General features: G+C 55.8%; 1 protein-coding gene across 1 annotated transcript; it reads right to left on the bottom strand.

Annotated features, from left to right (window-relative positions):
• Positions 1-2,661: 2,661 nt before the first annotated feature.
• Positions 2,662-16,262, bottom strand: PRDM12 (PR/SET domain 12; the record flags this gene model as incomplete). Its single annotated transcript, XM_079111965.1, has 5 exons — positions 2,662-3,074; positions 4,421-4,532; positions 12,560-12,715; positions 14,153-14,343; positions 16,040-16,262. 5 exons carry the CDS (start codon positions 16,260-16,262, stop codon positions 2,662-2,664), a joined length of 1,095 nt encoding a protein of 364 aa, XP_078968091.1.
• Between the last annotated feature and the right edge of the window lie 8,938 nt (positions 16,263-25,200).

Genomic DNA, 25,200 nt, shown 5'->3' with positions numbered 1-25,200 from the left:
GGGCTTAAGGCTTCTGCTGGAAATGCAAGCTAAGGCTGAGGCAGGCTCTTTCGCACAGCCCTCCTTCCCGCTTGAAGACTCCTCAGGACCACGGTTCGCAGCTTCTCATTCCATGTCCCTAACACAATTCCTAGCACACACAGCAATACTCTTCTGTGCAGGCAGGTCAGTATGCACCCCTGAGGACTAAGGCTGCAATTATGGCAGATTGTCACCAGGTGGGTCCTGGGTCCTGGGTGTGGCCCCTGTGATCTGATAGCTGCGACTTCATGGGACAGAATTATCTGTAGAGAACAAATTAGATTTTTATTCAAAGGGCCCACTGCCTTCTCTGCTGTCTGACTCCTGCAGGCCCTTCTTCTGGACGTCAGCATTACTCGCTGGGAGACCCATATGTGGGCCAGGAGGGTATTTAATTCCACTTCACCCATCAACATCCAGAGGAAAAGGGACTCAGAACACATAAGCTTTGATCAATGAAACGAGAGACCTGGGTAGGTACTGAAGTGGAAGGAGGGTAATGCAGGGCCACCAGAGGCGTTGGAATCCTTATGGTGAAGCTTCAAAGGAGAGGCAAAGATTTGGGAGGGAGGAGGAGAACCAACGGTGACTTCTGCTGCTGAGCCTCAGGAGCAAACCCATGATGGGGACCCGCCTGTGGGCTTCTCTGCCTGTGCCCCTCCACCAGGATGCAGGATTAATCTCCCAAGGCATGAGAATTTGGGGCATACCCACCTGAACTTTCAAACAGGGATGGCCTCTGTGTGTGCTAGTGTGAATTCCCAAGTGTCTGCAGGTATCTGCGGCTATTCAGCAAGTGCACAGCTGAATGAGGAAGCAGAGAGGCACGTCTGTGGGAGCTTGGGCACCCAGTGGTTGAAAGGGTGTCACACACTGGAGCACAGCTGTACACTCACACTCCTCAGCCTGTGCAACTCTTCCTGACCAAAAGTCCTGGAGAGGAGAGCCAGGCCTGGCCCTCTATTGTCCATGAAGCCTCTCAGACCTACCTGCTCCTTGGTCTTCTTTTAGGTGGCTCTGGAAATGAGTGCCCAGGGCATGTGGAAAGTCTAGGCATTGGGAGGGCACTCGATGGTCATTTTGGTCCACCCCCACTGGTTCCTTGAACCCCTTCAATTTGATCATTAAAAGTTTTTAAAAATAAGTGAAGTTTTGGGGGAAATAAGTAAGGCACTGATAGGGGAGTCAGCTGGAAGCCAAATGAAATCTGCTAGGTGCCTTCTATGAATTCCAGATGTGCACTGGGGCTCTTCTCTTTGGGCTCTGCCGCAGTGTGATACCAAGGGCACAGTGGTAGATTCAGCCCCAGTAAGTGAAACGACTCTCACCAACCCCCTTTCCAACTTCTGAGTACTTTCTGTGTTTCCTTCTCATGCAGACAAAAGTATTCACCCACTCGGATGCCAGGTGATAAATGTTCCAAGTAATTTTTATTTTAGAATATAAGAGAGGTACAAATGTATTTACAGTTGTACATATACAATCAAATAATATATATCACAGTTTTGTAAATATCATTTTAAGATAAATATTTACAAAGTTAAAGTGACCATTTTCTGGAATTAGGACACGGTTTCTTGAAAACTCTATACACTTTATACTTTTTATTAATATTATTATAGTTTCTTCATTTTACAAAATCCCCTACGGGAATTCTGTAAGGTGTGAGACGACACCAGAGGGCGCCCACGGCCGGAGCCGGAGAAAACGCGGGCAGCGGGCAGGGGAAGTGTGGGTAGGCGGGGCGCAACCCCCCCACCCCCACCCCAGGATCCGTCGCAGCTCGGAACTGCTTCCCAGGCAGAGACGTCAACTCAGCCTCCAGGGCAGCAGCGCAATCTTGCCTTGCTCTTGATGGAAGGTGCGCGAAAGGGTAAAAATGTGGGTACCTCTCCCTTCCCAAGCTTTACGTCAGAGCTGAACGGGAGGCTCGTCCAACTCCCTCGTTTTACACATGGGGAAACTGAGGCCCAAAGAGGGGTAGGGTCTTGTCCCGAAGGCCCTACAGCGAATTCATAGTGTCCGCACTCCCATCCCGCCTGGCACACTGCGAAGTATTCGTGCCTCATCCATCCCCAGGAGTCAGGTCTGGGGATAAGGTGGACTAAAGGAAAGAAGGGCCCGGAAATCTCAGATCTCTCCGGTCTCCGCTGGCTGCCCCCGGGCCCCCATAGCTCCCAACTCTCAAGGTTTGTGTCTTTGCCTCCGGACACCCCAGGACCCCGATCCCAGGAGGCCGAGATGATCGCTCTCCCTTCACTCTGAAGCATGGAGCTCTCTATGGGGTTGGTGGGAGCTTCGGGCCCTCGGAGACTTTCGGTCCCCTCTCCTGCCACCCACCGATGCAATGCCCGCTTGGGCTGACCGCAGGAGAGAGACTCCAGGGTGAGGCGGGGCGCGGCGACACCTCCAAAGAGGAGGCGCGCCAAGCAACCACACCAGTTGGGAGGCCTGGAAAAAGGATGTAGCCCTCACGTCCTCATCGAGAAACTGGGCGAAGAGTGTTCCGGGGATCGTTTCTGGGGCGCAACTACGGCACGGATGTGTCTGCGGCGGCGCGCGGCGGGGGTCAAGTCTGCAGAGCCGGAGGCCCGCCCGGCGGGGGCCCCCGGGTGCGCGGGGAGGACGCGGGCGCGGCGCTCACAGCACCATGGCCGGCAGGTGGTGCGCGGCGGCGGCGGCGGCGGCGGCGGCGAGCGCGGGCGCGTGCGCGTGCGGCGCAGGCAGCGCGGGCGAGTGCGCCTGCAACGCCGCGCTGGGCGGCCGGTGGCGCGCGCTCTTCTGGTGGGCACGCAAGCCGGCCAGCTGCGAGTAGGCGCTCTGGCACACCTGGCACTTGTAGGGGCGCTCGCCCGTGTGCAGGCGCACGTGGTTGCGCAGCGTGGACGACTGGCTGAAGCGGCGGTTGCAGAAGCGGCACACGAAGGGCTTGTCCAGCGTGTGGATGCGCATGTGCGAGCGCAGGTTGCTGCGCGAGTTGAAGCCGCGGTGGCAGATGACGCAGCGCATGCGGCCCGCGGTGCCCGCCGCTGAGTCCGCCGGGTGGAAGTCCTCTGGCCGCGCGAGCGGGGCGCGGGTCCGACGGGGCGGGCGGGGAGGGGAGAGGAGAGAAGCAGCCCTGTTAGAATCCGCTCCCGCCCCTGCCCTGCGCTCCCCGCGCGCTCCCCAGCCACGGCCCGCGCCTCCGATGCAGCATGGGTCGGACGGATGGAGCCCTGCGCTGCGGACCGACGAAGGGCCAGCGAAGGGCATGGCTTTTGTCAAATAGGAGCTGGATTTCAGATCATGCTGGGAGACCAGGCTGACTTAGCGACTCAGCCTCACTAAACCTCAACTTACTCATCCCTAATATGGAAACCTGGTACTGTCTCTACAGCTAGGCGGGATTTCCTGAAATGAGCAGGAAAACTGACGTCTATTAAGTTTTCTCTGCTAAGTTCTCTCTGCCTCAGCCCACGTGTGACCTGTTCATAGTAGGCCGTCCATAAAGGGTAGCAACTATGCCACACCCCACCAAAAAAAAAAAAAAAAAAAATCTTTCATTTATTCATCTCACAAATATTTGCTGAGTGCCCTCTGTACCCATGAACTGCTCCTCAGTTTTGCCACCCTGAAATGGAAATAGTAATAGCGTTCCCACATTAAGTTGGTGGTAAGGATCAGAAATGAATGTTTGTAAAACATTAGCTGCAGAACAATTGTTCCATAAACAGTAGTTCATGAGCCTTAGGTTCGTCGTCTAAAATTAGGGACAATCAGATTTCACAAGTTTTGTAAGGCCCCAGTGGAATGATGCTCATCAGAGATTTTCATTTCTGACCCAAGGAAACCGGGACTGGTCCAAAGCTTAGCACAACACAAATCTCAAGCAAATGATCTCTATTGTGATGAGCAGTGTCCCCAGACACAGGCTGTTTGCTCTGCCCTCATTCCAGCAGTTCATACTGAGCAGCTACTCTGTTCCCGGTCCTGGACCGGGAACCAGGCAGGACAGGACATGTGCAGGGTTGGAAGGGAACTTAGAGAGCTCCTTGCCCACCTTTTCTTTACAGATGAGGAGAATGAGGCACAGAGCCATTCCCAAGGTTGAACAGCAGAACTAGAATTCAGTACAGGCTCCTGCTGCCCTGTCAATTGCTCCTGCCACATCCCATTGCTTCTCTGGGGGTCTCTTGCACAGACTACCTGTCCTGGTCAGAAAGCAAGAGGACTGTCTTCTACCCATACTTGGACCATGGTGGGCACTCCAGGGGCATCAGCCTCATTAGATCAGCAGATCCCATCTGTTTGATGCTGGTGGAGGTTAAGCCAGTTCCCGGGAAGCTCTCCCTGCCCCCTCCCCCGCAATGTGAGGTGTTCTAATGGTCTTTGTCTCTGTGGACCCATGGGGAATACCTACCATGCTTGTTCTTTTTCTGCTCCTCCTCCAGCCCTGGCACACCTGGGATGCCCAGGAAGGTGTTGTGCGAGTTTCCATACCACACCAGCAACTCCTGATCCGGAGGGATCATCTGCAGGGATGGAGGTGAGAGGTCAGGGAGGCAGGGGTCTCTAAACATCCCCTCACGGCCAGGAAATGTGCATCCAGCCTCAGCCTGAGAAAGCCACACTTGCGTCCATGTCCACTGATCTGCCCCAGCAAGCTACACAGATTTGGCAGGTCCCAGGACGTGGGGCCACTCTTCTCCCCTCTCCCTGCCCAAGCCTCCTGGACATCTCTGTCCTAACGCCACCACACCAGAGCGTTCAAGCTAACAGCAACAGAGGCCTCGCGGCAAGCAGAAGTAACGGAAGATGGAAGCCAGAAAAGTTCATTTCTTATCCAGGGAAACCAAAATTGGCCAGCCCAGGGCTGCAGGGCTAAGCCAGATGTTTTGGAGGAGGAGCGTGGGCTGGAGGGCACCCGTGGTGCTTGGTTACACCCTGCCTGATAATGTTCTGGAAACATCTCTAATCCCAAACACTCACAGTACCATACCACACGTACTTTCCCAGCCCAGCACAGGGCCCTGCATGATTCCATGCACTTGGCAGATGCTAAAAAAGCAACTCTCAGGTTGACAAACGCCTCCACTGCAGGAAATACTGGGGTACATACAACCTTACACAACCTTATTTCAGCATGTCCTAGGTCCATGACCAAGAACCCCACAACTGATGATAATAGGACTCAGCTGCTCCCGGGGGAGGACCAGAACCGGGATAGTGGCTGTTAGTCAGCCACAGTGACCAGCCAGGGAAGCCAGGAGGCCTGCTCCTGAGTCAGCACACGGTACATCCCAAGGGGCCCTCTTGGCCTTTAGTGAAAGCCAGTTACCTTTCCCAAGCGGTGAACCTTCAGCCCCTTTAGGCCAGACACACAAGAGGAGGGCAGCCCATCACTCTCCTCAGGACTGGTCACTCTCCTCAGGACTGGTCACTCTCCTCAGGACTGGTCACTCTCCTCAGGACTGGTCCCAGAAATGCTGGCTGCAGCACCTGCCCTGGGATTCCCTATTGAGGTGCCCAGGGAAACCCAGATGCCCCCAGGCAACAGCTGTGTTGTTCTCCTGCCTGGTCCTCTTCTCGTTGAAGCACAAAAATGTCACCTGAAGTTCCACATAGGGGTGTCTGAAGTCCCCCTTGGTCTTCATGGCCTGGGAGTAGGCCCCCTCCTCTTCTGTCTGGGTCCAGCCTCCAGAGCCTGCCACACTCAGACCATCACTGCAAGCTCTGTGCTTGACCTTGAAAGGGGAGAGCCAGGAGAGGAGCAGTGGGGGCAGGGAGGCATAAGGGCCTTGGCAAATGTCATCCTCCTGAGACTCAGCCCAGGGTCACCATGCCCCTTCCCACTCAACCTGTGACCCACAGGGCTCCCTGCCCATGACCAGTGAGTGACAAGACACCAGCAGAGAGCACCACACCAACTGTGGTTGCTCGGATTTAAATGTGGAAAAGCCCAGTGTTGAACCTGAGGGAAATTACACAGTGCTTCAAAGGAAGCCGGCAGATTAGAATTTGGCACCACAGCCAGAGTCCCTATGGCCTCTCTGGCCATGGCCGCTGTCCAAGAGACCAGAGGGTCAGATTTGGAGGCCCCTGATGGAAAAAGAACAAGAAAGGAAGAGGTTTTTGAACCCCTCAGAAAAGTGGATGATAGACCCCAAATGATGAAGATACTCTGTGTAAGAAGCTATTCTACTGGATGTGTAGATGGGCTCTAGGTCCCTGGGTCCCTGCACGACATCAGGCAAGTCACTCTGCCTTTCTAAGTTTGTCTCCTAAAATGAGGGTGTCAAGGAACACGGGCCTTAGGTCCCCCAACCCTATAACTCTGATAGTAAGTCACCTCCAACATTGTCCCACCCCCCGGCTTTGACTCTCAGCCGAAATCAGACCCCACTGCCTCACGGTTCCTCCAGACAGTCAGCCCCTCAGACCACCTGCACGCACCCTCCCGAGACAACACTCCACTGGACTTGGGCTCAGCCCTGGAGCCAGGCCTGGCGGGGTCCACTCGGCTCCCCACCTGCTAAGTAAGTGAGCTTGGGCAGGTAGCTTCGCGTCGTGGGGTATCAGTTTCCTCAACTGTAAAATAGGGACAGTCACGTTGCCCAGTCTCCCTGCGTGGTTGCTGGGGCAACAGAGCCACTCACAGTGAAGCCCTGCACAATGAAGACGTGTGAGGGCCGGTTATCATCTCCTCTGGCTGGCCAGTCTCAGAGGCTGGCGGTGATCTGGCACCTCGAGTCCCTATAGTGGTGCCTCCAGAGCCTGCAGCACGGCATGGGGCTATTGGCACAGTGAAAGCCCAGGGTAACTGGGGACTTTGCTTTCCATGTGCCCAAATGCCCTAAGAACACCAGTGCCCCCGCACCAGTGCCTTGGTTCCTGGCTCCATCTCCCAGGGCGAGAAGCCCATCCTCCAGCGAGTGACATCGCGACCTCCAGACCTAGGATCTGGGAATCACTTACTAAGCTGACACTGGCCTTTTCGTTTTAATTGAAAATAAAGACTGTTATTAAAAGCAAAATAAATGTAATAATAATGACAATGGAATGACGAATGAAGATCAGAGCCAGAACATCTTGACCAAATCTTCATTTTTTTTTCAGCACTGGGAATTGAACCCAGGAGTACCTACTCATGTCAGCAACATCCCTAGCACAACCCACCCACCTTTCTTTTTTCCTTTCCTCTTCTTCTTCTTCTCCTCCTCCTCCTCCTCCTCCTCCTCCTCCTCCTCCTCCTCCTCCTCCTCCTTTTTTTTTTTAGCTTCATTTACCTTCAATTGTTTTTTTTGTTTGGAGGAATAGTTTGTACTATTGTTAGATAAAATTTTACTTGCTAAAAACCATATAATCCTCATATTTAGGAAAGTAAGCATGTTGACAAGGAAATTTGGCCCTTTAAAAGAGTAAAACAACAACAACCAAAACAACTACCTCCAAAACCCAAGAATACTATTTAAGTGACATAGTTTAACTTGTGAAGTCATTTTTGTATTTTTCTTAATGGAAGGATAAATTCTATTTCTAACTAAAATAGAGGTTTTGTAGTCGGGACCTTCTCAGATACTGATTTAAAACCATTTTGTAAAATGGGAAGGAAAATATATGTTTCCCACTTTCTACGAAAGTATTAGTAAATATTTTATATCCTAATCAATTTTGGGGGGAGTATATTAAAAAACAGGGTCTTGCTGTTTCCCAGGCTGGTCTTGAGCTTGCACTCCTCCTGTGTTAGCCTCCCAATTCACTGGGATGACAGGCATGCCCCATAGTGCTCAGTTGAAGTGTTGAGTATTCTTATTCAAAATGATTGTTTGGAATATTATTTTTAAAATAAGCACTTCAATGGTGACTGTTGTAATATAAGGTGACTCATATGTTTACTAGGATTTTTTAATGTACTAAAATTAATTTTACTCATTAACTTAACAATTAAAAGCACTTGGGCATAAATGTATAAGTGTACAACAGGGTAGATACAAAAAGTAACTCCCACTCTGGATGCCCAGCTGCTGCCGCTGGTTCTCTAGGTTTCTTTCCCCAGAAGGATTTGTTATGAAAAAATGCTGATTTGAGGTTGGAGCAGAGAAGCATCTTGGGACAGAGTGATTTCACTTTTACTTGATTCATCTGATTTTTTAAAAAGCAATGAGCACATATTTCTTACACACACACACACACACACACACACACACACACACAACAAAACAACAATTTTAAAAGAAGGAAAATCTATCACAAAGAACCTACAGGCACTGAGCAAGACACATACTTCCAGGTAACGGCAAGATATCTGTGGAGAATTGGGGGAGGGGGAGGCAGCCCTATCTGCACAGAGAAGGGGATCAGGGGTCCTCTGCCCTTCAGAGCCCTGGACCCTGCCTCTGGGCTCCAACTGCTTCCAGGTATCCTGTGGTCCAACAAACTCCTGTGATCAAGCCCAGGAGGCCGTGGAACCTGCAGCTTCTCTGAGATGCTGAAACCACAGTCCAGAGGCCTTCGGTATCCCGCCAACCTACTGTCTAAGTGCAGGGAGGGCCCGTGGTTCCCTGTAGGCCCCTGTGAGTGCTGTCACTGCTAACAGGCTGGTCCAGGTCAGGTTCTGCACTAGGGCTCAGAGAACCAGAACCAGCTGCTCATTCGCCTTTCTGGGAAGCAGAGATTGGCTCAGACACACCATGAATAAAACAATCCCCAAAAGAACCAGTTCCTGTGCCATAAAAATCCAACATCGAAAAACTTTTGGGGAACTATCTGCACCCGAATCTTTTTTTGATAAATTCTAAGACCTCTCAGCCCGTTCTCAAGAACCTTCTTGATCAGTCCAGTTCTATCCTGCTCCACTTTCTGCATTTTTATCTTAAATTGTTTTCCTAATACAAATTCATGACACACCATTGAACACGCTCCCAGGAGGCTCCGAGGCCCTCCCCGTCCCCGCATGGGCAGAAGCTCTGGCGTACAAGGATCTCAGTGTCATCTGGCTGAACATCAATTTCCATTGTACACAGATGTCCTGACACACCAATTAATAGAGTTCCAGCAAATAGATATTGGCCAGGGAGGCCACACGGCCAGGCAACCAAGCACTCCAGCTCTGCAGCCAGAGCGCCCCGGTTCAAATCACAGCACAGCCGGCGCCAGCATCTCCAAACCTTAGTTTCATGTCATTAAAATGGGGAGAGTGGGCTGTGGTATATCTCAGGGGTAGAGTGCTTGATTAGCACGGGCAAAGCCCTGGGTTTGATCCCTAGTACTGCAAAATAAATGAAAAGAAATAAAACGAAATGAAACCGGGGTGGTAACAGCCCTTTGCAGAGATGAGCAGATTCAGGAGTAGACTGCACAAGGCCCTGGGTTCAGTCCACAGCACCAAAAAAAAAAAAAAACAACAACAACAACAACAAAAAAAAAACACTTTGCTAAGACCTTTTAAAAAGGACTTCGCACAGTGCCAGCACATGGTAAATGCTCCACAGATGGTAACATTATTAGTGATGCTAACTATTACTAATCAGAGCAATTTAAGTGCACCCACCAATGAGCAAGGTCAAAAGGAAAATGGTATTTGTCCCCATAGAGCCAAGAAAAGAAAGATGGGGCTCTAGGAGGAAATTAAAAGGTCAGCTGCCTGAGATGAGAAGGAAAATGGCAGAAGGGAAAAACCTACATTTCAGGACACATTAATTTGCCAAAAAGTAGGGAGGGAAAAGACCCAGAATTTTCTTCCCAGTGACAAAATCCAAAATGGTTACAACTTATTCCTAAATCCTTTCCTAGTGCTGACTTTTGAGGTTAGTCTTGCTTGTTGGGTCAATGGTCTTGTTCTGGAAGAATGGGGTTCTTGGGGGTACCTCTTTTGACTTGACCCCCATCACCTATAGAAAGATATTCAATATTTAGTACCCCTTGCTATGTGCTGGGCACTTTCTAGAAAGGCCCTTTTAGGCACCTGAGGCTGGGGTAAGTTTCTATAACTGAAGTAAGCCAAGGGGGTGGCCAGGCAGGGATAACGTGGGAGTAGATCCAGTCAGATGCAAAATTTTCCCACAGATTCACCTGCACTTGGAAACCCCACAGCCTTTGTCTCCTTCTGGAGGGCTGCGACTTTGTGTTGGGAAAGTTTTAGCATAGCAATAATATATTCTGCTTATTGAATAAAGATGTCCTTCCCCTTTTTTGGCAAGTAGCGGGTTACTGTTATGAAATATAAATAGCACTTCTGAGTGGCAGAAAGATTAAGAAAACAGATCACAGCAAAGGTCCCTCTCCTTGGCTAACCCCCCACATGCACAGAACAAACAGCCGATTTATTCCAGAGACGTCTGAGGAGTGGCCCGAGTGAGCAGCAATGTGTCTGATGTAGCTCAGAAGGGCAGCGTGAGCTCCGCACCTTGGCCCTGCCCGGGTGGTGGTCATGTGTGTCCCGACACACAATTCATCTGGTAGACAATTTGACAAAATGGTTTGAGAAAATTGCTACCGTGAAAAAAGTGGCCAACTTCACTCATGAAAAGTAATTTGGGGGCATTCTGTATTTCCTTGTCCCTCACTCAAACAGTTCCTTCTTCTGAGCAGGCTGTCTGACTCTAAAGCATTAACAGCCATGTCAGAGGAATCTCTCTGTAGCATACATATCGTACATCTGAATTTATCCATCTTATCCTCCATCGCCTTAAATTTCTGGTTAAATGTAGATGAACTTTCCCCCGTCATATGAATTCCAATCCCTCCCTGGAGACATTGCCAGCCACTTAGTCCCCGGACTCTGCGTTTCCGTATAAATATCTATTCACGTGTCCAGGCCCCGTCTGAATCTCCTGCTTCTGCATGGCAACGTGAGAGTCAGCCCCCCACGTCTGCACCAGCCGGGAGTCCTCTTGCCAAAATGGCACGGGCACTGCTGGCTAGTCTCCTGGGTTCACAAGCATGTGTCTGCGTGGGAGGGGCGGGATGACTGCACCCTCTGTTGTCGTGGCTGGGAGACAGGTGACGGTGGCAGTGTATTTGAGTAAGAGAGAGCCTTGGGAGGGGGTGATCACTAGGAGGATACACTCTGCAAAAGTGGGGTTCAGCTGCTCCTGATCCCAAGGCTAGAAGGTAGTGGCGCAGCAGGATGGTCACAGGGGCAACCCGGCCCTGCCTCAGCCTCTCTGGGCCTCCCAGGCCACCCCCGTCATCCTGGCTCTCAGGGCTCTGTGGAGGACCCGCTCATCTTTCTTTACCCTCCACTTCCAGGTCCTCTGGGGTCACTCCTCAGCTGGAACCCAGTTCCTGGTCACATCAGGCCCAGGCAAAGGCTGTCCTGCTACCATCCTTGGGAGAGTCCCCGGGATTGGTTATTTAGGGGCAATGAGTCCAGAAACTACTGGGCCTGAGAGCCCTGGGTATCCTTAAAAAAAAAAAACAAAACTTGAGGCTCTGAGTCCCAGGGAGCAAAGGAAGGAGGATTTAAGGGAAGTCTTTCTCTGGTTCTTCCAGACCACTTTGAAAACTCAGCCAAGCCTCAGCCCTATCACAAGGCTGTTGCCCCTCACGTGGGAACAGAAGCATGAGGTGCAGAGAAGAGTCGGAGGACAGCCCCACTCTGCCACATAGTACTCAGGCACACCCGGCACTCGGGGCCAGACAGCCAAATTCCCCACCAGGGACACTGACCAGGGAGAATGCCCGGCACAACCCACCTCGGCTGCTACCCTTCTGCCTGCTCTGCCATAAGCATTGCTGCTCCTCACCCTCGAGCCCTGAGCTTTCCTTCCTCTGCCAAGCGTCTCCCACTGCCAGGAGTACCTCCTTTCCCATCCTCCTCCTGACATTCCCAGGTGCTGCCTGCCCCTGGCTTAGCCCTCGCCCCCTTCAGACGCCCCCAGAACACCATGGGAAGCGGCATCTGTCCATCTGCCACCTTCTTCGCTTCTCTGAAAAGGCTCACGGCACAGTCATTAGTGCTGCCATTTCCCCCAGAGTCCCTGCGAGAGCCCCCAGCTCTGCCTGCCACCAAGTGAGACCTGGTTTCTGTGTCTGTAAACTCTACTAATCTCAAGTCTCCCGGCAGGGTCATGTGAGGATTAGATGTGATAATGCATATCCAGCGTCTGGGAGAAGCCTGACACAGCGAGCTATTGCTGACACTAGAGTCATGATCCACTGTCGTCATCGCCCGGTGCATGCAGGAGGAGGGGCGATGCACAGCTAAATGCTGGGCACACATACCCCCTCCCACCCAAATGCATTCCCTGCCTTCCCCTCTGGATCTTGCTCTCTGTAGCTCTGTGACTGCTGAAGCCCAGCGCACCCTCCACTGATTCCCAAGACCTCACTATTGAGATCATTGGGACATTCGTAACATTCAAATCTCTATTCTTTCTGATTTGCAGCAAAAAGCCCCCCATCAGAATATGCTCCTGAAGACCATGGTGCATGAACTTCAGCCCTCCAGCCAGGCGGGACCAGCTGGGCCTGTGTTGTTGCCCCTCAGTCCTCTGTGGTCTCAGGAGGCAACCGCCTGGCACTCCCCCACAGGGTCCCTACACTACAGTACACACACCTCGATGGCCTTGTAAAAGATGCTGGTGCCGATCTGGACCACCTCCAGGTTCTGCTCCTGCTCGTTCCGGGCACACTTGATGTAGGTCATCCAGCTTCGGTGGTCCTCCTGGCTGGCATCAATGAAGTAGCGCACTGTGCCGTCCTCATTGAATACCTGGGCACAGGTGAAGTGGGGAGTAGGTGAGGCAGAGCTGTGCCACATGTGTGGTTTGTGGTCAAGGACAAACCCTAGGCCAGTATATGCACACACGCTCTCCACTCTTACAGTGGCCCCAGGAAGTGGATAAAGCAGACATCAGCTTGTTTCCAGCTGAGGAAAGGGAGGCGAGGGCACAGTGATCTGCCTGAGTCTCACTGGCTAGAAGTGGTCAACATGGATTCAGTCTCCAGGGCTCTACGGGCTGACCACCACATGCTCCTGCAGCCAGGCGCACCCCACCCCCAGAAAAAAGGGGGTCTCCAAGATGTCATTCCAAGGGCTCTCCTGGGGACGTGGAGGTACTCCCCAGAGCATTGGCCAGGACCTTGGAGGAGGACACAGGAGTCTGGAGGGGAAGGCTGGCTCACTGTGGCACTGCTTGGCCTCAGCTTTTTTGTGGGAGCTGCCAAGAGCACTCGGAGGTCAAACTACACCTCGGTTTTCTGACCCGGCAACAACTGGAAAAGATAAGCACCAGCCCAGGCCTCAAGAGGAAAGGAGTTAAGTGAGGAGAGGTCTCTGGGTCACGCCCCTGCTCTTCCTCCTGCTCCTGTGACCAGCTACGGGATTGCCACATTGGGCTCCTCCAGGATCTGCCAGGTGGGCTTTCGGGGAGCCGTAGGCTAGGGGAGGAGTGCACCATTTCTACCAGGTAAGGGTCCCAGAAGAGGCATCACTGCAGGAGTGGCTTTGTCCTAAGGGTGCCCTCCCGGCATCTAGCACTGTGAGGGTGGGGTAGGGTCAGGACTGCAATGGAAGCCTCTCTGAGCCTCAGTTGCCTTTAGTAAAATGGAGATAATAACTCACAGGGCTGCTGAGATACTCCACCAACTGCTGGCTGGGGATTCAGACCCTGACTCAATGCCAACCAGCGATGATCATTTTGGATGTTGTTCTGCCTGGAGAGGGGAAGTCCAGTCTCAAGAAGTAGGGACTTCCATCATTCTCTGTTCCAGACACACCTTACCCCAGGCCTGGGCTGGCCTTGTGGGTCTTCCCTTGCTACTTCTGTAGCCAGAGAAGGAATGTGGTGGTGGGGAGGTCCTCCCCAGGCCTCAGGACCCTGGGTGAGCCACATGGATCCATCTCAGCGCTCTCGCCTGTGAAATGGAGCCAACGTCCTGGAGCTCCTGGCTAGCCAGGAAGGAGGGTGAGATTTTTCCCCACCATGGCCTACCCAGGACGGTGCCAGGGACCGACCTCCAAGAGGAGAAAGCTTCTTGTACGCAGGGGGGGGAGTAGGGGGGTTAAAGTCCTCTTCAGGGGCCTCCCACCTGCCAGCGACCTCAGCTTCCAGCAAGAACACTGGTGGCAGCCGGGTCAAACGCTAGGTTCCTAACAGTGGACAGCGACCCTTGCCTACCGCTGGCCCTCTACCCCGTCCACTCTTACCTCCCACATCAGGTTGTTGTTCTTGCAGATATCCACGTGCTCTGGGGCGATGACTCGGCCGGTGAAGGGGCCCATCTCGGTGCCTGCTTTGATCCACGTCTTGGAGAAGATGCCGAGGCCCTCTCCAGGGATGGAACTCTGGGCGATGATCACCTCCACCGGTAGCACCAGGCTGGACAGTTTCTGTACCTCTGCAGCCGGATGCAGGGGAATCTGGTCAAAGCCTTCGCAGGGGAGGCCCAGCCCTTCCAGGCTGAGGACCCCAGTCCCGGACCTGCCCAACCCCGCCAACCCCAAGCCGCGGCAACTGCGGAGAAATCTCTCCAGTGATGGAGGAGGGGGCAGTGCAGAGGCTCAGCGATCAGTCTCCTCTGCTTGCAACCCAGGATCCTTCGTGCCCTCGAAAGCAACTGGTGCGTCGGGGTTCATTTCTAGGAGAGGATTTTAGTCTCCACTTATTCTCAAAACATTTCCTACTCGAAAAGGTTTAAGAACTACTGTGCCGACTGCAGAGCTCGGATCTACAGACGAGAAAACCGTGGCCTAGTCCCTCGAAGAGTTAACGACCAATCCGGGACTCTCGCCGGGTCCTGCTCCAGGCGTTGCCGCCGGTCAGTTCGCGCTCAGTGCGCGTAACCCGCGGAGCAGCCCAGACGTGGTCAGCACTGAGGACAGATCTCCAAGACCGCAGAAGCGCAAAAGAAACGGCGGCAGCGAGGGGCTGGCCTGGGCTCTAGCTGTGTGACCCCGAGCAAGCCTGGGCCCCTCCCTGCTCCCAGGCTCCAGGGTGCCTGGGAGGGCGGCGCCCGGCCCAGGCGGGCTCTGAAGTCATCTCTTCGGGCAGGGAAGAGCCGGCGGCCCCCAACCTCCTGAGGGTCCCCCTGTCGGGCCTCTGCGGCTGGGATGGGAGCGGAGAGGCACACAGGGGCGGCCTCCGTGTCTTACAAGGTTCCCCTCTAAGCTACCTGGGAAAATACCCGGAGAGCGGACCGGCTGAAAGGGGGGGTTAAACGGTGTCCATTGCGGCGCGGCTGGCAATTTGTCACGCTGTTAAAGTGATCGCATTCATTCGGCTCCATTCGAAAGAAATTGCTAATTCTAAATTCATTAGCCCTGGAAGAATGCTGTAGCAGTAAATTGTAGCTCAATGCGGAGGGGACTTGTTTAAAAGGGGCCGAGGAATTCCCCTTACAAAAAGGGGGGATTAGATGGTTGACATAGCGTGAATGGAAGTGGAATTAGTCTTCACGGTAAATTAAGAGAGGAACAGAAATCGTAAAGGGGGAAGAGAGGGCGACGCGCAGAGATGCCAGCGCCGGGGAAAGATATTGTTTGTGGGTTGATGAATGAGGAATAAGAACTTGAGACATCTTAAAGAAAAGAAACTTTTCTCGCTCTCTTTCTCTCGCTCTCTGCGGCTTTTTCTCCCGGCCCGCCCGCCCTCCTCCCCCTCCCGGGCCCCCGCTGCCTTTTAAAGTTCTTGGTTTAAGTGGGAACTTTCGGGGGTCAAGCCCAAGTTAACTAAATGAATTTAAAACCCCTTCTTTTTGAGTCAACTGCTATTACACGCCTAGTAAGGCTTTAAATGCCGGGAACCCGCCCGCTCAAGGCGGAGGGTGGGGTGAGGAGAGAAGGGCAGGGGAGCGGTGGGGCCGGTCGGCTGGGATTCGGTCCTTGAGAGCGCCGGGCTCTGGACTGACCCCAGCCCCGCCCTGGCGTCGCTGCTCGAGCCCTGGTTTGACCGGGGGAAACTAAGTGGCGGCAGCACCCAGGTTGTTCCAGCTGCCACCAGGTTCGCTGTCCCCACTGTCTTCCCGGGTTGGCCATCCTGGGAATTGGGGGTCCCCCGGAGGAGGGCACGGGACTAGCCTCGACGGCTGGACTTACCTCCAGAGAAGGACTGCGCCAGGACTTCGGCAGTGAAGGCCGTCTTGGGGCTGGCATGGTGACTCTTGTCCTCCAGGAGCTGTTCGCCCAGCACGTTGCGCCATCGGCCGTAGAGGAAACTGTGCAGGATGTCGGAGGTGATGACCTCGGCCAGTGCCAGCCCCGGTGCTTTCAGCCCCGTCTTGAGCACCAGGGCCTCGGCCGGGAGCACGGAGCCCATCATGGGCGGCCCGGGGCTCGCCGGCGCCGGTGAAGGGCAGTCGGACAGATGCGCGGAGGTGGGCGGTGGAGAGGGGAGCAGAGGAAAGAGCTGAGATGGAGAAGGAGAAGGAAGAGGAGCAGGGGGAGGATGTGGAGGAGGAGGACGCAGGAGGGAGTGGGTGGCGAGGGGGTGGCTGGGAGGAAAGTGAACGAGGGGGAGACAGGCAGAGAGGCAGAGAGATAGAGAAATCTGCAGAGATGGCAGAGGCGGTGCGGAGGGCTGGAGAGACGCGGGTGGAGGGAGAGGCGGGTGCTGGGGGTGCGGGGTAGGCGGGAGGGATGGATGCAGAGAAATGCCGGCGAGGGGCTCTCGGACGCGCGCTCGCCTCTGCACACCCAGCCAGGACCGTCTTCCCCTTGGCAAAATCTCAGAGCCTTTATAGGAGCCGCAGTGACCCTCCTAATTGGTTATTAATGACCCCCTGACGTCGGAGGACAGACTTGTTGTACCCGGCCTGGCTCTGAGGAGCTTTCGCCGCGAGAGCGCGAGGGGCGGGGGCTCGAGGACTGCTCCGAACTGTTCCCTCCGCATCTCCCTCCCCTCCAGGTCCTGCTCCCCCTCCTCTTCCTCCTCCTCTCCCCGTGGGAAGCGCCGGGCCGGGAGGGAGGCTCAGCCCTTAGGGAGCGGAGGAGGGGTAGGAGCAGGGGAGGGGACGCGGCGAGGCTCTCAGGGACTCCAGGGACTGGACAGGACAGGAGGGGACGCACGGCCTCGGCCCCGCGGGCCCAGCGCTCACCTCCTGTCCAGGCAAGATCCCTGCGCGCCATCCCGCCCGGCATTCACCTTCCCTCCGCTGCCCTTCCCTTGCGGCTCAGCCAGCACCGCGTTCCCCTCCCTGGCCAGGACCCGGGCTTCGCCTTTCTCCCAGACCCTATACTCCGCGGGGCTCCACGCCCCAGGCTGCAATAGTCGCCCGGCAGCCCGCAGCTCCTACTCGGACCGCGCTGATCTGCGCACACCGCGCTGCAGAAGCCTGCGTTTCGCTTCAAACGGGCCGGCCGCACCAACTGCCCTGCGAGGTGCACGCAGCCGGGTACAAAACATCCCCGACACTGAGGGCTGCCGGGCCGGGCCCTTGCTGCCGTCGGGCCTGGGTTCCTGCCCTAGAAGGGCTAGGTTGGGGGTCTGGTACGGTAAACCAAAATTCATACTGGCTGCCAGTTGCTTGCAAAAGGCTTTCCTGTGGGATACCAGGAGTCCCAAAGGGGTTCCTGGACTAATCTCGGGTGGGAATCGCAGTGCCTCCGAGCGAACGCCCTCTGAAATCTCCAGCGGCCGGGCAACGGGTGGCCGTGCCGGCTTCGCTGGCGACTCCAGCCTCTCCGGCTACCTCCTAGGGAAGCCGACTGCGTCCTTTCTCCCTCTTGCCTCCTAGCGCTTTCTCCTCGGCCCACTCCATTTTTCCTTCCTCTCTTCCCCCTCTCCTACTTCACCCACTCCCCACTCGTAGACTTTCTGGCTCCATGGTTCTGTGGTACTTTGGATCACCTCTCCTGAAACCGGAGTTACTGAGCCCAAACCAAGGTGGGAAAGCCACAGCTTCTTGGAGGCTTGGTGCCTCTGGGGTTAGCCTCAATCCCCCAGCCCAGCTCCAGACACACCTCGTCATGGTGTTTGGGGGGACGCTAGGAACATCTCCCACAACTGACCCTCCCCACCTGTGAAGGTTCATTTCAGATGCTGCTGAGGAAAGTGTTCTGCACCCTCCCGGCTAGTTTGGTCTCATGGATAGGTCTCTACTGGACATGACCGACAGCTCAGGCCTTCTCTGAAATCTGGGGACCTGGCTGTACTCCCATAAGCAAGGCCCCGTCTCCATGCCTTTTGGAAAATAACCCGCCTGGGCCGTGACTAATCTGCCTCACACCTGGCAGCCATGGATCCTAGGACTATACACTCCAGTTTTGGTCAGTGATCTCTGACATCTCCAGTCCTGCCTGGGAATGCAGAGCAAGGAAGGTGACCAGTCTTCAGACCCTGCACCCAGATCCTCTCCACCCTGGCGTCCAGGGTAGGGTGCACCAGGCAGAAAGCAGAACCATCGGGCTGGGCGCCAGCAGAGGGCAGCCCTGCGGAGGAGCAATGGAAGCTGGCAAGGTAGGGTCCCAGAACCTCCACTCCCTTCCAGATGCCGCCAGCAGGACTCCCTAGCTAGCTCACTCCTGAGGGCTCAAGTCTGAGGGGGTGATGGGAATCCAATGGTCCACGGCAAGGAAACCTGACCGGCGCTTGGGCCTTGGTAGAAACCAGACTAAATGGAGAGGAGAATGCGCCTGAGGAGAGGAGATTAGGCGGGGAGCAGTGCCACCAATCTGTTCTCGGCTCTCAAGCCCAAAAACCCACCCCAAGAGCTGCAGTTCTCTCTCTAGGCTTCCGTGTTCCTGTCTGTGTGATGGTTTGGGCTGGACTTTGAGATTTCTTCCCACCTTGTTTCTCTTTGGATCGGGTCACTTCCCCTCCCCTAAATCCTGAGGAGTTTTGACAATTCCCATGACGCTCCCCACTGAGAAAAGCCCTTGGGTCTCTGTGTATCCTTCCATTCTGTGGCATAGTATTTGGGTCCCAGACCCCAGCTTTAGGGTCAGAAGGTGCAAGGACCCAGGGCTCCGCAGTGGCAAGGGAGCCCCATTCCCTTGCTCTCCTCGGAATCAGCGAACCTGGCGGTGAGGGAGGGCCAGGAGCAAGGGTCAGAACAACCTTCCAGCAGGCATGCCGGGTCTCTGCCGCGCTTCGGCATTTTGAGTTTCTGGCCTAAGAGTACATCCACCTGGGCGCCCCCCAGAAAGGGAGCTCCTAGCTCGGGGTCCACTGGGATTGGGGCGCAAGACCCCTGAGGTCGCAGCTCCCTGCCTGGGGATGTGGAGGGGAGAAAACGCATGTTCCGATGGTTCCAGCGAATGAGCCGCCCAGGCGCAGTGTGTGCCCGCGCAGAAGACCCCTCCCTTGGGCCGGCCGGCCGGAGCTCGCAGGCGCCCCCCACCCTCGCGCCCACGGGCCGCCGCCCCGCGATCTCTTTAATATTCATGGGCGTTAATAGAGAGGCCCCCAGTATATCGGTCCATTGTGGGCGGCTCGTAGGGCTTGAATAGGCCTCGGCCCCCTTTCTTCGGCACGGCTTCCCGAGGGGCCGGGCCAGGAGTGAATGGCCCCGCTTCCCGCTCCGAGCCCCCTCCCCCTTTCAGGGAGAACATCTTTATCCCCGCCGCCGCCGCCGCCGCCCGGCCCCGGTCCCGGCTCCGAGCGGAACGAATCAATCGGCCGCGGCTCTTCGGAGGTCATCCTCACCGCCCGGTTCCCCTTCCCCCCGAGCCCACGGGAGTGGAGAGAGGGAGGCAGAGGCAGGCCGACAGACCCAGGGACTGAGGGACACCCGGGAGCGGGTGTGGAAACGAGCCGGGGCGACCAAAAGGGATGGCAGGGCTCAGGGCCCCGCAGCCGCCCGGCGCCCGCTAATTTCTACTTGTTGCTTAGCGCAGGGAGGAGTGCCGAGGGGACCGGCCGGTGGCCCCAGTTCAGAGACGCGTCCTGCCTCCCGTAGAGGCCCCAGCGCGCACCCATTCAGGCCGGGGTCAGCCCACGAGACGGGGAGCAGCCCGAGGCCCCCAGTCTCGGCAGATCAGCCGGCGGGGCACTTTGGTTCTGGTCGGCTCAGCCCCGCACGCACGCTTCAGGACGTCTGGAGGGGAGGCCCGGTTCCCGGCTCCTGCGCCCGCGCAGGGCGGCCGGGCCGGGTGCGGGGGCTGGGGGGCGCGAGGCGACCAGGCTGGGCCAAAGCGCACGGATCCCGCCCCTACCGCCCGCCGGCCTTGGGAGGCGCAGAAAGAAGCCCATTGTCCGAGGAGAAATACATTTTTGGGGGCTGAGTGAAAGCCCCTTTCTTTTGAACTTTAGAAGAAAGTCTCCGGCCCTCGCCCCTCCGAGGGAGAGATTTGTCCCCTCCCTCCCGGGGACTCCGCGAGCCTCCTCCTCCCGAAACATCTGCCGGGGGAAAATCCACCCTGGAGGGCAGATCTCTCTGGCTTTAAGCCCCGCGAACTCATTAAAAAGATATTAGCGACGGGGGCAGGTCCCGCGCAGGTATCGATCGACCGGAATGAGCCCGAGGAAAAAAGGCGAAGAATGTGGCTGCGCCGCGCCCGGAACCCCCACTCGGGTCCCCAAGCCCCTGCGCCTCAGCCCTGCGGCGGGTTTGGGGCCCCCGCGCCCCCCTGCGCCATCCGCGCGTCCCGCCCCCTTTGGTGGCTTCTCGGCAGCCCCTCCCGCGACTGGGTCCTTTCTGGAGCGGGTTTCCGTCTGCTCCCGGCGCTCCAGATGCGCTTGCTGCCATCGCGCTGTCCCAACCCCGTTTGTCCCCCGCTCCCCACCCTACCCCCGTCTCCTCTTCTGGTTCTTTCCTCTGCGATGTCCTCTTTCGCCGGCGCTTCATGATCCTCTCCTGCTCTCTCACACGTTTACGGCTTCCTCCTCCCACGTCCCTCCCTTGACGAGTCTCAGTCTTTTTCCTCTCCATTCCCGCGGTGGCCCCGGGAAATTCTCTCCTTGATTGGGCCCATGTGTCCGGTCCCATCCTTCCCGGGTTCCCGTAGGACGATGCAAGGCTCCAGAACGCTCCCGCCAGCTAGGACAGAGCTGCGGAAGTGGTGCGGGACCTTGGGCGGCTGGACGGGCTTCAATAGACGTGACATGGGAACAGCCAAGCCTGCGACCGGGCTGCCCGGCTGAGTCTCGGCGGTGAAGCGATGAATAGGAACAGCGGTCCCCGCTTTCCCGCAGCCTCACTCTTACCCTATCTAATTAGCCTTGGAGGCCTAGGGAGAGACAAAGGCGCGGCCCGGGGCGCCCACGTCGAGCCTACGACCTCTGAGCTGGCGGCCCGGGCCGGCAGGTGAATGGCACACGAGACTTCCTGGGCACCCAGGGAGGGTGGCTTTTCCCCTGTGCCTTTCGAAACATCCCCCTCGCCACTATCGCCTATGCCCCATTCCCCAGGCCGGCGGAGGTCAGTGCCACAGCCCTGCCCTGACCAAGGGAAGGGGCGCTGGGTCAGGCTTGGACGTCTGGAGAGAAGAGTCGAGGCAAGAGGCGGAGGGGCCGGAGGTGGAGAGACTTAAATAGAGGCCAACGTGGAAAGATCGGATACAGTCAAAATATGAGAAGAGGAGGGAGGAAGATAGACGAAGGGGCTGAGGCAGGGGGATTGCAGAAGAGCCTGGGAGACTGAAGTTAGGGAGGACAGGGAGGAAGAGGGATCAGCCACAGGCCTCCCAGCCTTGCATCCCAGCTGCAGGCTCACCTGCCCAGCTGCCTGCTGCTCCTGAGAGTCTAGGGGTGGCCAGAGGAGCTTCTCCCACCATCACACCCCTTCCTCCACCAGAGCCCCTCCCACCTGCACAGTCTCCTTGCTTCCTCAGTGACCTCCTGGGCCCCCAAGGTTTCCTGCTTCTTGGTCCTCAGGCCTGTCCTTCCTTCTGCCTGGAATGCCTTTCTGAAGTTTTTTGGGCAGCAGAGGGGTTTGGGGGCGATCATGGTGCCCTTACTGCTGTGATATGGACCACCCCCTGCCTCACCCCAAGTCCTGGAGGCTTCCGGTCACTTCTTTGTCCTATAAATGCTTACTGAGTACCTAATGTGTGCCACCTCCTCTACAGGACCCTGGGCACCATGTGACCAGGGCAAACCCAGTCCTTGATCTCTCTGCCCAGCTTCTGCCAGGGTGCACCCTGGTGAGCCAGAGGTGGTGACAACTTGTCTTACACCACCTGACCTTGGTCTCTTGGGCAACTACGCGGGCCTGGACATAATGCGTGCTCTGCCAGTGACAGACGGCTCTCTGGGAGGGCTCCCATCCCTGCACCTTATTCTTCATCTGCAAAGTGGGAATAAGAACCAGCCCTGCAATGGAGCTTGCACGAGCTGAACCACGCAGTGGACCCTGGAGTGTGTGGGAGGCTGCCATTGCTGCCAGTTATCCCCTCCTCGGTGTTCACTTGGCCCATAAGCAAATGCCCAGGGCCCCAGAGGTCTTCACATGTGCCTTGGAACAGAGGTGCCCCTTCCCCTCTCCAAGCTTTAGTTTCTTTATCTTCAAAATGGGGACAACAATAGAACCTCCATTGGGCTGTTGTGAGGGACAAATGACAGCATGAAAAGCTCATAAGACTGTCATCCCAGCCATTCCGGAGGCTGAGGCGGGAGGATGGCAGGCTTAAGGCCAGCTTGGGCAACTTAGGGAGACTTTATCTCAAAATAAAAAGGACTGGGGGTACAGCTGAGCGGTGGAGTGCCCCCTGGGTTCAATTCCCAGTATGGGTGGAGGCGGAAGTTCATAGGATAGAAGATGGATTGGCAACTTAGTTACGTTTAAAAAACACATGAGCTGGGCATGGTGATGCAGGCCTTTGACCCAGCGATTTGGCTGGGTCAGGAGGGTTGCAAGTTCAAGGCCAACCTCAGTCATTTAGTGAGACCCTGTCTCAGGAAAAAAAATACAAGATCTGGGGATGTAGCTCAGTGGAAAAGCACCCCTGGGTTCAATGCCCGGTACAGAAAAGTGAAGGAAAGGAAAAACCAAAACCAAAAGCCAACAACACCTGGCCACGCTTGGAGTTTTGGGAAGCATGGAAGTTCAATGGTGGGTATCTCTGTGGTCCCTTCTCAAGGCTGAGAGCACCTCTAGGCCAAGGGTCTTGTCCCTTGGTCCCAGTGGTCCCACGGCCAGTTCCGGGGTGCACACTGGGGGGTGCTCTGCCAGCGAGGGCCTGATGGGGGAGAGGGGGCTGTGGTGGTGGAGCGTTCCAGGACAGCGAGGCCTCCAGTCTGGCCTGCCTCTCCTGGCTGGCCTGTGAAGTCTCGGTGCCCAACAAGGAGATTCCACAGTCTTGGAAAACACAGCACCTCCTGGCAGAGTGGCAGGCCAGGGCGCCCAGATCCTCCAAACCCCGAGCCCTGGTCACAGCCAGGATGTGGGAGAGATCTGAGGCCCAGGCACAAATGCCCCAACCTGAGGGGACAGACTTAGGAGCCAGAGCCAGAGGTGCCCACTGAAGTATCCTTCGAACGACCGTGGCTTCTCTCCCTCTGCAACCGGGGTCTCAGACCTCCCCAAACTTCTTCCTTGGACCTCAATCCCACCCACACCACGAGGAACCTCTTCCCAGAGCACCGTTACCATCCCTACCACCCCAGCGCTAGGACTGGCCTCCTGGTGGCTACAGGGTTCTGCTCTCCGCGACCTCTGTTTTGTTCCTGTGCCAAGCACTGGGTGAAGCACGTTGGCGAGGCTGTGACAGCTCTGAACCACCCTCAGAGGTAGAGTCCACGGTCGTCGTTTTTATGGAGGAGGAAGCGGGTTCAGCAGGGTAATGAATGTCCCCCAAGCCTGTGCCCTCCTCCTCAGGACCTCACGTGCTCTCCACAGCCCAGGGGGTAAACCTTCTTGGGTGGCATCTTCACCTTACTGGGCCCCATGCCAGTCCTGTGTTCTTAACTATCCATGTGCCAGAGAACACGTGTCAAGGGCTAGGTTGTGGCTCCATGGCAGAGTCCTTGCCCACTGTGCACCAGGCCCTGGGTTCCGTCTCCAGCACCTCAAAAAGAAAGGAAAAGAGAAAGAAAGGGTGGCGATCTGGCCTGATGAAGACTGCTATTTACTAACTGATCGCAAGGCGGGCTTCAACCCAGGGCTTCATGCACATGTGCTACTACTGAGCTGCACCTCTAACCTGAGAGTGGAACTTTTAGAATGATTTTTCTGCCTTTTCTGCTTCCCGACTCTCCCCTCCTGTCTGGATCCACACCCTGGGCAGTCAGGGATAACAGACGTCTCCAGAGACCAGTTCAATTAGTTGTAGTTGCAATGAAGGGGACATTTGCTGCTCCAACTATCCGGCAAGTTACAGTTGTATTTATTTCAGAAACTTCTGGACACTCTGGAATCTCAGTCCACACACACCTCTCTCTCTCTCTCTCTCTCTCTCTCCTTTCTTTCCAGGGGCACTCTACCACTGAGCTATACCCCAGCTCTTTTTTCATCTCTATTCTGAGACAAGGTCTCCTTAGGACCCTGCTGAGGCTGGCCTTGAACCCATGCTTTTCCAGACTTGAGATCACGGGTATGTGCCACCATGCCCAGCTCATTTTAAAATTTTTGTCATAGAGATAGTTGGTGCATACCCACAGTGTGTCAGGCTGGACCTGGCATCTGGGGGCACCAGGCCAGGGCAAAGCATTTCCAGCAACGTCGGCTCAGCCCTGGCAGCTTCCGATTCCTGGAGACGCTCGGGAAAGGTGAGCCGGTTCAGCCAGCACCCTCTGAGGACTCGCGTTGTGCTGGCCCTCTTCCAAGACAAGAGGACAAAGAAGACCGATGGTTAGGTCTGTGGCAGGCTCATGTTCCAAAGCGAGTGGGCACATGTCAGACCAGGCTGTTTTGAGGAATGCTCGCCCAGGGTTAGAATCCTCTGTGGGGTTTCAAAAAGAGTCATTTGTCCTTGACCGAATGTCCTCTGGTGCCCTCAACACTCACAGGGCTACCTAAAGCCATCTTCACACTGTGCTCAGCTGTTCCCCATAACGTCCTGGGGGTGGGTGAGGAGGCGGGTGCAGTGGCATCTGGGCAGTGAACTGCTTCCTGCAGGTGACGGCTCACAAAGGAACCACATCAGGACAGACGCTGACGTTCTGTTTCAGCTCTGACAGGTAGAGGACAGGAGGTCATCGTTCACGTCCTCGCCACAAAGAGAAAGCTGAGCAAACTTTTCTCGAGCCCAGCAGAGAAACGAGATTGTGGGCAGACTGGTGCCCGAAAGGCAGACAGGCTGCCCAGAGTCGCAGCCTGGGCCGAGGTCCCCGGGGCCATAGGCCGTGGGAACACTTCGAAGGTGGGTGACTTTGACCACTT

Source organism: Sciurus vulgaris (assembly GCF_902686455.1).
Source record: "Sciurus vulgaris genome assembly, chromosome: 15".
NCBI lineage: Eukaryota > Metazoa > Chordata > Mammalia > Rodentia > Sciuridae > Sciurus > Sciurus vulgaris.
The sequence above is the reverse complement of the archived record's forward strand: the minus strand, read 5'-3'. Positions and strand labels throughout refer to the sequence as shown.